Source organism: Podarcis erhardii, assembly GCF_964252035.2.
Source record: "Podarcis erhardii genome assembly, chromosome: 12".
Classification (NCBI taxonomy): Eukaryota; Metazoa; Chordata; class Lepidosauria; order Squamata; family Lacertidae; genus Podarcis; species Podarcis erhardii.
In genome coordinates, this window is record NC_138513.1 from 1,321,339 (window position 1) to 1,333,455 (window position 12,117).

General features: G+C 49.1%; 2 protein-coding genes across 2 annotated transcripts; one reads left to right on the plus strand and one right to left on the minus strand.

Moving 5' to 3' along the window:
- The first annotated feature begins 50 nt into the window (after positions 1-50).
- On the plus strand, positions 51-5,305 carry LOC309325936 (uncharacterized protein). Its single transcript, XM_081834342.1, has 6 exons — positions 51-71; positions 417-924; positions 1,114-1,195; positions 1,448-1,530; positions 2,854-2,980; positions 3,599-5,305. The coding sequence occupies exons 2-6, from the start codon at positions 508-510 to the stop codon at positions 4,843-4,845; spliced, it is 1,956 nt and encodes a 651-aa protein (XP_081690468.1). The 5' UTR covers positions 51-71; positions 417-507; the 3' UTR covers positions 4,846-5,305.
- A 2,478-nt stretch (positions 5,306-7,783) lies between these two features.
- LAMTOR4 (late endosomal/lysosomal adaptor, MAPK and MTOR activator 4) lies at positions 7,784-10,136 on the minus strand. Its single transcript, XM_081834895.1, has 4 exons — positions 10,051-10,136; positions 9,834-9,920; positions 9,320-9,437; positions 7,784-8,139 (listed from the first exon to the last, which is right to left on the minus strand). The coding sequence occupies exons 1-4, from the start codon at positions 10,051-10,053 to the stop codon at positions 8,042-8,044; spliced, it is 306 nt and encodes a 101-aa protein (XP_081691021.1). The 5' UTR covers positions 10,054-10,136; the 3' UTR covers positions 7,784-8,041.
- Between the last annotated feature and the right edge of the window lie 1,981 nt (positions 10,137-12,117).

Here is a 12,117-nt window from a genome sequence, read left to right on the forward strand (position 1 = left end):
AGTCCCCCAGTGCAAAAGCCCCCCGTCCCCAGTGCCTCCCTACAAGGGAAGGGGGCGCCTCCTGGGAGCTGGTGAGTCTCCTCTCTCTCCCCACTTGGGGTGCAGTGGGGAGAAGGGGGTCCCAGGGCTGCAAGTGGGGTGTAGGCGAAGGGGACTGTTCGGCTCATGCATGAGGGACCCCCCCCCCAGTGAGGCTGCAATGGGGAGAAGGCGAAGGGCAAACTCTGTCTTTTTTGTGAATTAAATGCCCACCTACCGGGCACTGCAATAATCCCATCTGAGCCTGGCATCTCTGGGCCACTGCTGTTGCTCAGCTGGCCGGAACTGGAACTGGTCACTCCTAGTCACTGAGCCCCCTGAGCCTCAAGTGCCCATGTTGGACCCCAGAAGACCCACAGGCATATCTGTCTGTGTAGAATTTGCTAGCCGCTTTAATAAGGACAGACAGAACTTAGCAGAAGGCCAAGGGGTTCCTTCCGATATCTTGGAGGCTTCCTGAGAGCCCAGATGGATGAGCAAGACTCAGCTGGCCCTGAAGCTGGAAGAGGCCATGCCATTGAAACTGAGAGCAGTGGGGCATTTTGGGAAAACTCAGTGCAGAAGATCCTGGGAGAGGAGGACACCATCCGCTCAGAGGTGCAGGTCCAGCAGCTCAGGCAGATGTGCCACCAGGAGACCAAAGAACCCCGCGAGGTTTGCAGCCGACTCCACCACCTTTGCCGTCGGTGGCTGAAGCCAGAAAGGCACACGAAAGCTGAGATGCTGGACCTGGTGGTCTTGGAGCAATTCCTGGCTGTCCTTCCACCAGAGATGGAGAGCTGGGTGAGGGAATGTGGAGCGGAGACCAGTTCCCAGGCGGTGGCCCTGGCCGAAGGATTCCTCCTGAGTCAGGCAGAGGAGAGGAAGCAGGCAGAGAGAAAACAGGTGAGAGAGACTGTCCTCTGGATACTCCCAAGGGGCTCTGAACAGGAGGGAGAGTCTCCAAAATATCTCTATTTTATTTTTTTTAAGCTTCCCAGGAATTATCCCTGATGCCCCAAAAGGTTTTGCCTCTGCCATTCCACTTCTAGGTGTTCTTCCCATTTCCTGTTTTAATCTTTGTTGCTATTTCAGGGGAAATATCCATTTGCAGAAATGAGCGCCAATCACTTTGAGGCAGAGAGGATTCCACTGATGACTGAAGAGAGGCCACTGAGTAAGAAGAAATTTATTTTTCCATCTCTTTGATAACATTGTGTGTATTTTGTAACTAATGTGTTTTTTCCATCTTTTTGGAGCGACTTCTTTGGCCAAAAGCCCAAAGAAGGGGAGATGTATTTTACATAGCTAAAATATGAAATGTGTACAGATGTCCAAATGCAGGGACCCTCTGCAGTTAGAGCTGCATAGCCTCACCTCTGACGGAAGCATGCACTCATGGCTTCTTGTTTACCTTTGTCTCTTGCAGGTGACAGAACGGTGCTGGAAAGACCTTCTCATCCATCTTTTAATGGTGGTGGAAGGGAAGCAGCAGCTCTGGAACCAGATCAGGTAGCAGGAAGGAGCTTGTGGGGAAAGAGGCTGAGGGGTGGGGCAGCCAGGATGCCTCTGGGGCTGAGCGAATCTCCCTGAGAGTAATGAACAGCCACCTCCACTTAACTAGGCTTTTGAATGTTGCTAGCATTATTTATCAGTAAAGGTACAGGGACCCCTGACCATTAGGTCCAGTCGTGGCCGACTCTGGGGTTGCGGCGCTCATCTCGCTTTACTGGCCGAGGGAGCCGGCGTACAGCTTCCGGGTCATGTGGCCAGCATGACAAAGCCGCTTCTGGCGAACCAGAGCAGCGCATGGAAACGCCGTTTACCTTCCCGCCAGAGCAGTACCTATTTATCTACTTGCACTTTGACATGTTTTGGAACTGCTAGGTTGGCAGGAGCAGGGACCAAGTGACGGGAGCTCACCCCGTCGCGGGGATTCGAACCGCTGACCTTCTGATCGGCAAGTCCTAGGCTCCGTGGTTTAACCCACAGCGCCACCTGCGTCCCTATTTATCAGTAGTTGCAGTTTAATTTCTATATTGATTGTTAAGTGCTAAAATAGGCTTCTAAGCAGTTGACAAAGTATCCAAAACATTGACCAGGGTTCACCTAAACAGCCCCAGCAGGTGCACGATGTGGTTTCCTTCCGATGCCCCCTTTGAGGTTGGCAATAGAGCAGCAACAAGGTCCCCTGCTCGCTGAACAGTGCACAGGGAGAGGAAGGGGAGGTCCTTCCATCTGGCAAATGAACGCTTACAGAGGCAGCGTGAGTTGAAGAACACTATTCAGAGTTCCCTCCATTTACATCAAAAATAGTACCCATTGTTAAAATAGGTAAAGGTAAAGGTACCCCTGACAGTTAAGTCCAGTCGCGAACGACTCTGGGGTTGCGGCGCTCATCTCGTTTCATTGGCCGAGGGAGCCAGTGTTTGTCCACAGCTTCCGGGTCATGTGGCCAGCATGACTAAGCTGCTTCTGGTGAACCAGAGCAGCACACGGAAACGCCGTTGACCTTCCCGCCAGACCGGTACCTATTTATCTACTTGCACTTTGATGTGCTTTCGAACTGCTAGGTTGGCAGGAGCAGGGACCAAACAACGGGAGCTCACCCCATCACGGGGATTCGAACCGCGACCTTCCGATCAGCAAGTCCAAGCAGCACAGTGGTTTAAACCACATCGCCAGCCACGTCCCTAATCTAATCGTTAAAATACTCATCATTAAAGTACACAATAAAATAATTCCATTAAGTGGTTAGAAGAAGCAGCCAAACAACCCCCTTAAAACAACACAGCCGTGCTGTCTAAGAAGAGGACGTTTCTCTTTTTATTTTAGGGTCCAGTCTGCTTTGAAGATGTCACTGTCCATTTCACAGACGAGGAGTGGGCCTTGCTGGATCCTGACCAGAGAGCTCTGCATAAAGAAGTCATGGAGGAGAATCGTGGGATTGTGGCCTCTCTTGGTAAGGCTCCCTGTCAGATCATATTATCTGTTTTGAAATTCAATTCATACCTCTATGTGATGAGCCTCCAATATTCTGATGGAGCTCAAGAGCGCAACCCCCAGCAGTGGCGATTTGGAAACTCCCCCCCCCCTCCAGTTTTGCTTTTTTAAACATTATAGAAGATAGTAAGATTAAAATGACTGGGCTGGGCTGGTTAGGAAAGTGGTGGTAGTTTCTGTCAGGTTTATTATTATTATTATTATTATTTTGCTTCTGTCAAATTTCAGTTGACTAAAGAGATGACTGACATTGGAAATTGGTGTTGAATCCATGACTGGGCCAAGCAAAGTCCACTCCGGAAAAGAGCCAAGCTTTTCAAACCTCAGGTTCCCATAAATATGTTAGCTAATGCCTTTCAACAAATGTGGTGATCCCTGTAGTGAGACTTCCTAATTCCCTTCAGTTCTTCCTGTATCACAAGTGTTAATTAGCATTGTTCAATAATTTGAGCTCTATTTTTTCCTGTAATCTGGCTGTAATCCATTTCTCTATCCGTTCCAAGTGGTGATGAATTGGAAATTAAGAACTGGAAAGACCAAGACCCAAGGCTCTAATCTGTGTCTATTTTTGTTGCAGGTAGTGGTGAAATGGAAATTAAGAACAAGAGGGACCATGATAAAATCCACACAGTGCAGAAGCCATATAAACATTTGGAGCATGGAGAGAGCTTCAGTCAGCACTTTATTTCCATTTCCCATCAAATAAATCCCTTTGGGGGGAAACCCTATCAGTGCTTGGAATGTAGAAAGAACTTTAGTCGGAAGGATAGTCTGACTTCCCATCAAAGAATTCATAGAGGGGAGAAACCATATCTGTGCATGAAATGTGGAAAGAGCTTCACTCAGAGTGCCCATCTCACTTCCCACGAAAGAATTCATACAGGGGAGAAACCACATCAGTGCTCAGAATGTGGAAAGAGATTTAGTGTGAAGTCAAATCTCACAGCCCATCAAAAAAATCATATCAGGGAGAAACCGTATCAGTGCATGGAATGTGGAAAGAGCTTCACTCAGAGTGCCCATCTCACATCCCATCAAAGAATTCATACAGGGGAGAAACCCTATGAGTGCTCAGAATGTGGGAAGAGGTTCCGTAGGAGTGCCCATCTCACTTCCCATCAAATAATTCATATGGAGGGGAAACCCTATAAGTGTTTGGAATGTGGAAAGAGCTTCAGGCAGAGTGCCCATCTCACTTCCCATCAGAGAATTCATACAGAAGGGAAACCACATCAGTGCTTAGGATGGGGACGAAACTTCACATTGATGTTCAATCGCACAGCCCCTCAAAAAATTCATACAAAGGAGGAACTATTTTATTGCTTGGAATGTGGAAAAAGCTTCCGCCAAAGTGCCCATCTCACTTCCCATCAAAGAATTCATACAGGGGAGAAACCGTATCCCTGTTCCAAATGTGGAAAGAGCTTTAGTGACAGGGCAAATCTCACTTCGCATCAAAGAATTCATACAGGGGAGAAGCCATATCAGTGCTTGCAGTGCGGAAAGAGCTTCAGTCAGAGCAACAATTTAGCTTCGCATCAAAGGATCCATACAGGGGAGAAACCGTATGAGTGCTTGGAATGTGGAAAAACCTTCAGTCACAGCCACCATCTCCTTTCCCATCAAAGAATCCATACAGGGGAGAAACCATATCCTTGCTTGGAATGTGGAAAAAGCTTCAGTGACAGGGCCAATCTCACTTCACATCAAAGAATTCATACAGGGGAGAAACTGTATCAGTGCTTGGAATGCGGAGACAGCTTCAGTCGTAAGAGAAGTCTCACTTCACATGAAAGGACTCATAGTAGGGAGGAACCATTTTAAATCCTTAGAACATGGAAACAGCTTCAATTCCAAGATGAGTCTCACTTTCCATCAAAAAATTAGGACAGGGCAGAAACCATATCACTAGTTGGAATGTAGAGAAAGCTTCAGTCTGAGCCCCCATCTCACTTCCAGTCTAACCATTCATTCATGGGAGAAGCCACAACAGTGCTGAGAATGTGGAAAGAAGTTCAATGAGAGGGCCAATCTCACAGTCCATCACAATCAAACCTAAAGAAATTCTTGTGCACATGTGAGAAAAATGAATAGTCTCTGTTAGCAGAGTTAAATAATTTTTCATATTATATAGATTTTGCTTTAGTTGTTTCATGTGTTTATGGGATTACGTATCAGTGTATCTATGAGTGATTTGATTCTTACATTCCTACATTTTTCAAATCTCTCATGCCACACATCTACACTGCATTCCATTCTGATCTGACCCTGGATTGTGGGTGGTGCATTTCATAGAATCCTAGAGTTGGAAGAGACCACAAGGGCCATCGAGTCCAACCCCCTGCCAAGCAGGAAACACCATCAGAGCACTCCTGACATATGGTTGTCAAGCCTCTGCTTAAAGACCTCCAAAGAAGGAGACTCCACCACACTCCTTGGCAGCAAATTCCACTGTCGAACAGCTCTTACTGTCAGGAAGTTCCTCCTAATGTCTAGGTGGAATCTTCTTTCTTGTAGTTTGGAGCCACTGCTCCGTGTCCGCTTCTCTGGAGCAGCAGAAAACAACCTTTCTCCCTCCTCTATGTGACCTCCTTTTATATATTTGAACACGGCTATCATATCACCCCTTAACCTCTTCTTCTCCAGGCTAAACATGCCCAGCTCCCTTAGCCGTTCCTCATAAGGCATCGTTTCCAGGCCTTTGACCATTTTGGTTGCCCTCCTCTGGACACATTCCAGTTTGTCAGTGTCCTTCTTGTACTGTGGTGCCCAGAACTGGACACAGTACTCCAGGTGAGGTCTGACCAGAGCAGAATACAGTGGCACTATTACTTCCCTTGATCTAGATGCTATACTCCTATTGATGCAGCCCAGAATTGCATTGGCTTTTTTAGCTGCCGCATCACACTGTTGGCTCATGCATTACTGGAAAGGCACAAATGCCCAGCCAAGGAGGGAGGTTTTGCATTAGTACTGGAGTGCTAAGCAAGCGGCTCCTTGAAGTGTTCCAGGGACATGGAAGGACGATTTGCTCCTTAATGAAGGCAACTGGAGGCCAAGTGCAAAAGCTGAAACCTAAGGGTTGGGGTTCCCCAAGATAAATGAGGGGAGCTGAAAACAGAGTCCAGCCAGAACTTTTACACTCCTTTACCTGTGACCTCTTTTGATGTATGCAGTGTTGTTTTGTGATGTATAGCAGCTATTTGTATAAAACCCTATAAAACCTTTGTTCACATGTTCCTTTGAGGACAGTCTTTTCTAGCTGGCAAAACTGCCCTATTGTCCAATAGTTTTAATAAACCAAGTCCCAACAGGACATTTTTGTTTGCTCTCTTGGTTTTGTCGTTATTTAAAGGTTTGTTTCCTCACCTGGGCAAGGGCCAGTGGCGTAGAGGTAAATTATTACCACAGTAGGATAAATCAAGTGCCAAGGATCTATTAAACTCATTTCATGTTTCCCTATTGTCCAACCTCACTAATTCTTTTTCTTTGTTGGTGTATTTCTATCTAGGTTAGGATAGGATAATATTAAAAGTCCCCTGCTATTATTAACTCATCATAATTACAATCATTCAGGTGTCCAAAATAATCGGAAAACATTTATGGAGAGTCCATATTGGGACCATAAACATTACTGCAATGAGCTCTGAATCAGGCTACCTTTTAAGGTGACTCAGAAACTACAACTAATCCAGAATGTGGCTGCCAGACTGGTGGCTGGGAGCGGCCGCCGGGACCATATAACACCGGTCCTGAAATACCTACACTAGCTCCCAGTAAGTTTCCAAGCACAATTCAAAGTGTTGGTGCTGATCTTTAAAGCCCTAAATGGCTTTGGCTCTGTATATGTCAAGCTGTATAGCCTTTTCAAAAAGAACAAAGTGTAATTCTAAGTTTGGAGCTGATTTATTTGGTGGAGCACTGAATTGCCATTATATAGTTCCTTTACAGGCCAACCAGAAGATTCACAAAACAGAGACTGAAATCCGGGTATCTCATCGTTGGGAGTTCCATTGGGATTGCACCAGCACAAGTCTACAGTCATTCTCATGGACTTCTTTCAGGAATATTTGAACTGTTGGGCTTTGAGATGTTGTTATGTGGTTATTATTTTGGCATGATATATATTATTTAAGATTCTATGTATTAAAAGGTGTTGAAATGTTGTGTATTATTTTTTTTTTAATGCCATATACAGAGTTGTGTTGTTTGTGATTTATCTCTCTGCATTCCTTGGGTGTGGTATTGAGCTTATTTCCGTGCCGGCAAAACCTTTATTTAATCTTACTTCTGTGGGGCCATTGCTAAAGAGAGGCTAGTCAGGCCAAGGGGATAGCAAGGCTATTATATGGGTGCTGTGCTGATCACCTAACGAGCCAGGCTACCCAGATGCATCCAGACCTTTTTTGGGGGGTGCCATTTCCCGACCCCAGGTTGCCTTCGCTCTCAGGCCCTTCTGCTGCCATACGAGAAACTGAGAACCTCCGAGAAACACCTTCCCTTGGAGGTTTTTAAGCAGAGGCTGGATGGCCATTTGCCACCGATTCTTTGCTTGATTCCTGCACTGCATGGGGCTGGACTAGTTGTCACTCAGGGTCCCTTTCCAACCCTATGGCTGCAGAAGGTGGTGAACTCTCCTTCATTGGAGATTTTGAGAGAGGTTGGGTGGCTACCTGTCAGGGGTTCTGGGCTAGATGACCCCAGGGTCCATTCCAACCCTAAAATTCCACAATTCTACTAAAAAGGTAGTCCACCGGGTTAGTTGTCTCTTTTCAAAGAACTTTATTTCACATGATACTGCCATCATGCCCACAGCTACATGGAGCAAACCCCCAGAGGCACGAAGCCTTTAAGCAGAATGTACAACACATCCAAGGAGCCTCCAGCCCTCTTGTGACCCAGTATCAACACAGAGATGAGCCCCACACGGATACAAAAAAGGTGCTTTCTTCCTGCAGCCCAACTCTCCTTGAGTCCCCCACTCCCAAAGTCAATTACAGAAGAAGCGGGCAGGTCAAGTTCAGACGATCACAGGCTCCCGGACGCTGTTCTGCCTCTTCACCACAAACAGCTTCTGACCAGATATGGTAACAAGGAAGGAGTGCTCCCCAAACACCACTGGGGGGACGAAAGAGAGAGAGACCCCAGTAAGGGTATTAGGAGAGACGAGACCCCCTAGCAGGGTGCTTGGGTGCATTTATGTACTTTTTCATATATTTATACATAGTCTGGTTATAATAAAACCTCAAAGCAGTATATAATATTATCACTGATGAAGATTAACAGCAGCATTTTTAAACTTTCAAAAAGTTAATATAGACTAAAAACTGATTTAAACTGGCATCAACTCTCTGAATGCCAAGGCGGGCTTGTTTTGCATGTTTTTTAGCAGGATCGAGAAGAGTGAAAATGAAGGCGTCTGCCTAGCATCCATGGGCAGGGAGTTCCAAAGTTTAGGTGCTACCACATCAAGTGATCAAGTTCATACAACTGCAGTGCATGTATTATGTGGCACCTGTAGCCAGCCTGAATGGTCAGGCTGGCACATGTGGGCTTAGGCGATCTCACAGGTAAACCGGTCCCAAGTTGTTAAGGGCTTTACATTCTAATTGTGCCACCTTAAACTTGGCCTGGTAGCAAATGGGCAGCCAGTGCAGGTCTCTGAGTACAAGTGTTATATGCTGACAAGGCCTCACTCCTGCCAGCAATTGCGCTGCAACATCCTGCACCAACAGTAGTTTCAAGGAAGCCCCACACAGAGCACACTGCAGAACAACCTCATTTGCTCCCCACTCCTTCACTGATGGGGCGGTCACCCCATTTCCTCCTCACATCCCTCTGAGGTAGGTCAGGCTCAGTGACAGAAAGGTGCTTCTCCCAAGGAAGACCACTCAGTCCATTGAGCCCAGTGCTGTCTTCACTGACTGGCAGTGAATCCACTATAGGGTCCTCCGCAGACGTACCTGGAGTTGCCATCGGGGAGCCGCCAAGGGACCTTCTGCATGCAAGGCAGGTGCCATGGCTCAGGGGAGGGGTCTGAGCCTTCCTTCCCCACCATCCTAGCTCTCCCCACCACCTGCCTGGCTCTCCTTTAGGGTTTGGTGAAAGGGGGCAAGAACAGGATGCATCAGGGAAGCTCCGAGTTCAACTCTACACGGGGGAGGGAGAAGAGCAGACGCCAAGAGGGGCCAAGGGGAATCCAGCCTCCCCCACCAAAAGGGTGGGATGCAGCCCCACTCCCCTTTGTATCCAGGGAGCCCCCACAGAGGAAGCCCGCCTGGGAGCGCCCCCTTCTCACCAGAGATACGCCTGAAGGGCACCTCAGGGCAGCGGGGCAGGCGGAAAGCGCAGGCTGTGTTCACCAGCTCCGAGATCACCCCGGCCGTCCGCTCGTCGTTCTCCAGGTCTCCCGAAGACTGGCAGGGCAGGGAGAAAAAGAAGAGGAGTCCGTTGTCAGTGGGCATCTCGGGGCATCCCTGCCACCCGCCTCTTCTCCCTGCAAGGGGATCCCGAGGCGGCCCATGGGCTTGACATCCGCATTTAACTCTCCCCTGACAACAGCCCTGTCAGGTCGTTTAGGCTAAGAATAACAAGAACAATAGTAATAATAATTTATTATTTATACCCCGCCCATCTGGTTGGGCGGCTCCCACTCGAATATTAAAAACGCAATACAGGATTAAACATTACAAACTTCCCTAAACAGCCTGCCCGCCTTCCTCCTCGCCCGCCCCCCCCCCATATAAAGAGCTCTGCCTCCCAGGAGAGGGGGGTCTCCTCCTCCTCCTCCGCGTCCCGAGGCCCCTCCTCACCGCCAGCACCGCCCCGTCGCAGATGACCAGGTAGCCGGTCTGGTCGGGGACCCGCTCCAGCCCCTGAGTCAGCGCCGCCGTCGCCGCCTGAGGGAGGGAGGGAGGGAGAGAGGGAGAGAGGGAGAGAGGGAGAGAGAGAGAGAGAGTCAGAGGGGCGGGGGTCAGCGGGGGGTCGCCCTTCCCTCCCCCTCCCGCGGGGGGGGGGGGAGCCGCCCACCATCGCCGCCGCCGCCGCCGCCGCCGCTGCTCCGTCCCGTGACCGAGCCCTCCGGTGCCGCCTCCAACAACTTCCCCAACCTTGACTTCCGGCGGAAGCGGGCGCTGTAGGTCGGCAGCGAATAAAGGACGTCTCTTAGCGGATGGGAGGGATCGCCGCTCTAGGAATCTGGAGCCTCTCCGTGGTTAAGCTTCCGCTTAAGGCCGGCGCCGGGGGAGCTCCTTACTGCGCCTGCGCGAAGCCTGGCTGCCACTCTCCCGCTCGAAGCCCGCCTTTTCCCTTCCTTTTGAGGCGCGGGGGGGGGGCGGGGGGGAACCGCCTTTTCCCTCTGACAGGAAAATAGCTGGAGCTGGAAAAGGCGGGGAGGTGGGGGGAGGAACAGTCCTGGGAGTAAAATGTGTAAAAGGTCCAGGAAAGCCTACAGCTCCTCGCAATGGTCCCTATGGTGAATTAACTTTAGTTGTTTGCCCTGAAGGTCCCTGAAAGAGCAGCAGGATAAAGCAAGACGAATATGAGCTCCTGATAACAGAGGGACAATATAACCTCACAGGCAGGTTCATTGCCATCTGAAGATGAAGAGGGGTTTATGGCGTAAAATGCGAAATAAACACACAAAACATAAGGACAAAATACACAATTGGAACCAGAAGAAACCGGCAACTCCCTGGCCCCCCACACAAGACACACTGAAACCTGGAGGGACGAGAGACCCATGGCTGGACTGCAGGGTTTTCTTTCTCCCTTTCCACCCCATTGTTCCTGAGCATTTGGCCAGGAAGGGGGGGGGGGGCAATGCTTTATTTGGACCTTTGCTCCAAGTCAACAGGTATAACCAGTTCAAAGGGAATAGATTAAACAGGAAGGAAGGAGGAGGAGCGTTCTCTGCAAAGGATGCGTAGGTACACCTGTGAAGAAATCCATGACCTGGAGCATGGAAAGCACATGGAGTGTATAGGACAAATGTCAGGTTCTGCACTTAAGGCAGGAAGAAGCAGCTGCACAAATATAGGGCGGGGGGCACCTGGCTTACTAGCAGCACATCTGAAAAGGATCTCGGGGTCTTGGTGGACCACCAGCTGAACATGAGTCAACCATGTGATGCAGCAGCAAAAAGAGCAAATCTGTTCCAGGCTACCTCAATAGAAGTCTAGTGTCCAGATCGAGGGAAGTCATAGTGCCACTCTCTTCTGCCTTGAATACTGTGTCCGGTTCTGGGCACCACAATTTAAGAAGGATGTTGACAAGCTGGAAGGTGTGCAGAGGAGGGCGACCAAGATTGCCCAGCTGTGAGTCTTGAAGGCTGCTCCCTGCAAGGCTTTTCCCCACCTAGCCTAGGGGGTGGGAATCAGACTCACCCTGCTCTGCTTTAGACTCCTGGGAAGATGGAGGGACATTGCCCGGCTTTGCGTCTTGAAGAGCCCAGGCTCACTGGAACAAACTCTAGGGTTGGGGCAAATGCTGAAAACGCTTTTAAATGTTTTAAAGAGTTTTTGTGGCGTTTTGAATTTTGGTTTAAGCAGCTTCTGCAGGTCGAGTTTCAACGCAGTGAGTTCCTGGAGCTTCTCCAGCTTTGTGCTGATCTTTTCGTTCTGCTGCTCGGTCACAATGATTCTTTCCAGCACCTGGGCCATCTGGCTGCTGCTTCACTCAGGCTGCAGCTTAGCTTCTCATTTTCCTTCATGAGGGAGTGATTTTTCTCCATCAGAGATTGCACCTTTTCTGAGGGCCCACCACCCACAGACACTGGAAGGGTCCCTCCATGAGGTCTGCAGTAGTAAGACCTGCAGCTTTAGCTGGCTGATCTCTGCTGCCTGAGGATCAGTGTCCACTATCGGCTTGTTCTTTATTTTCTGGCCCTATCAGCATAGCATAGTCTCTTCAAGGTTGGAATCTGCTGGGCTCACATGGACAACCATCAAGGTGTGGCTGTTGCCTCCCAAGGAATCTTGCAAAAGGCGTGTTAACTTGGAGTCCCTGTAAAGGACAAAATTGCCCTTTTTGGTTTCCTCCCCAAGGGCGCTGATGGCATTCCCCAGACAGAGCAGAGGGGTCCTTTGTTGATCCCTT

Excerpts from the sequence above, each read along its gene's own strand:
- LOC309325936 (XM_081834342.1), top strand. The coding sequence starts at position 508 with ATGGATGAGCAAGACTCAGCTGGCCCTGAAGCTGGAAGAGGCCATGCC. Across the intron at positions 1,531-2,853 it reads CAGCTCTGGAACCAGATCAG|GGTCCAGTCTGCTTTGAAGA; the intron begins GTAGCAGGAAGG and ends TTTTTATTTTAG. Across the intron at positions 2,981-3,598 it reads TGGGATTGTGGCCTCTCTTG|GTAGTGGTGAAATGGAAATT; the intron begins GTAAGGCTCCCT and ends TTTTTGTTGCAG.
- LAMTOR4 (XM_081834895.1), bottom strand. Across the intron at positions 9,438-9,833 it reads GCGACGGGGCGGTGCTGGCG|TCTTCGGGAGACCTGGAGAA; the intron begins GTGAGGAGGGGC and ends CTGCCCTGCCAG. Across the intron at positions 8,140-9,319 it reads GCCCTTCAGGCGTATCTCTG|TGGTGTTTGGGGAGCACTCC; the intron begins GTGAGAAGGGGG and ends TCGTCCCCCCAG.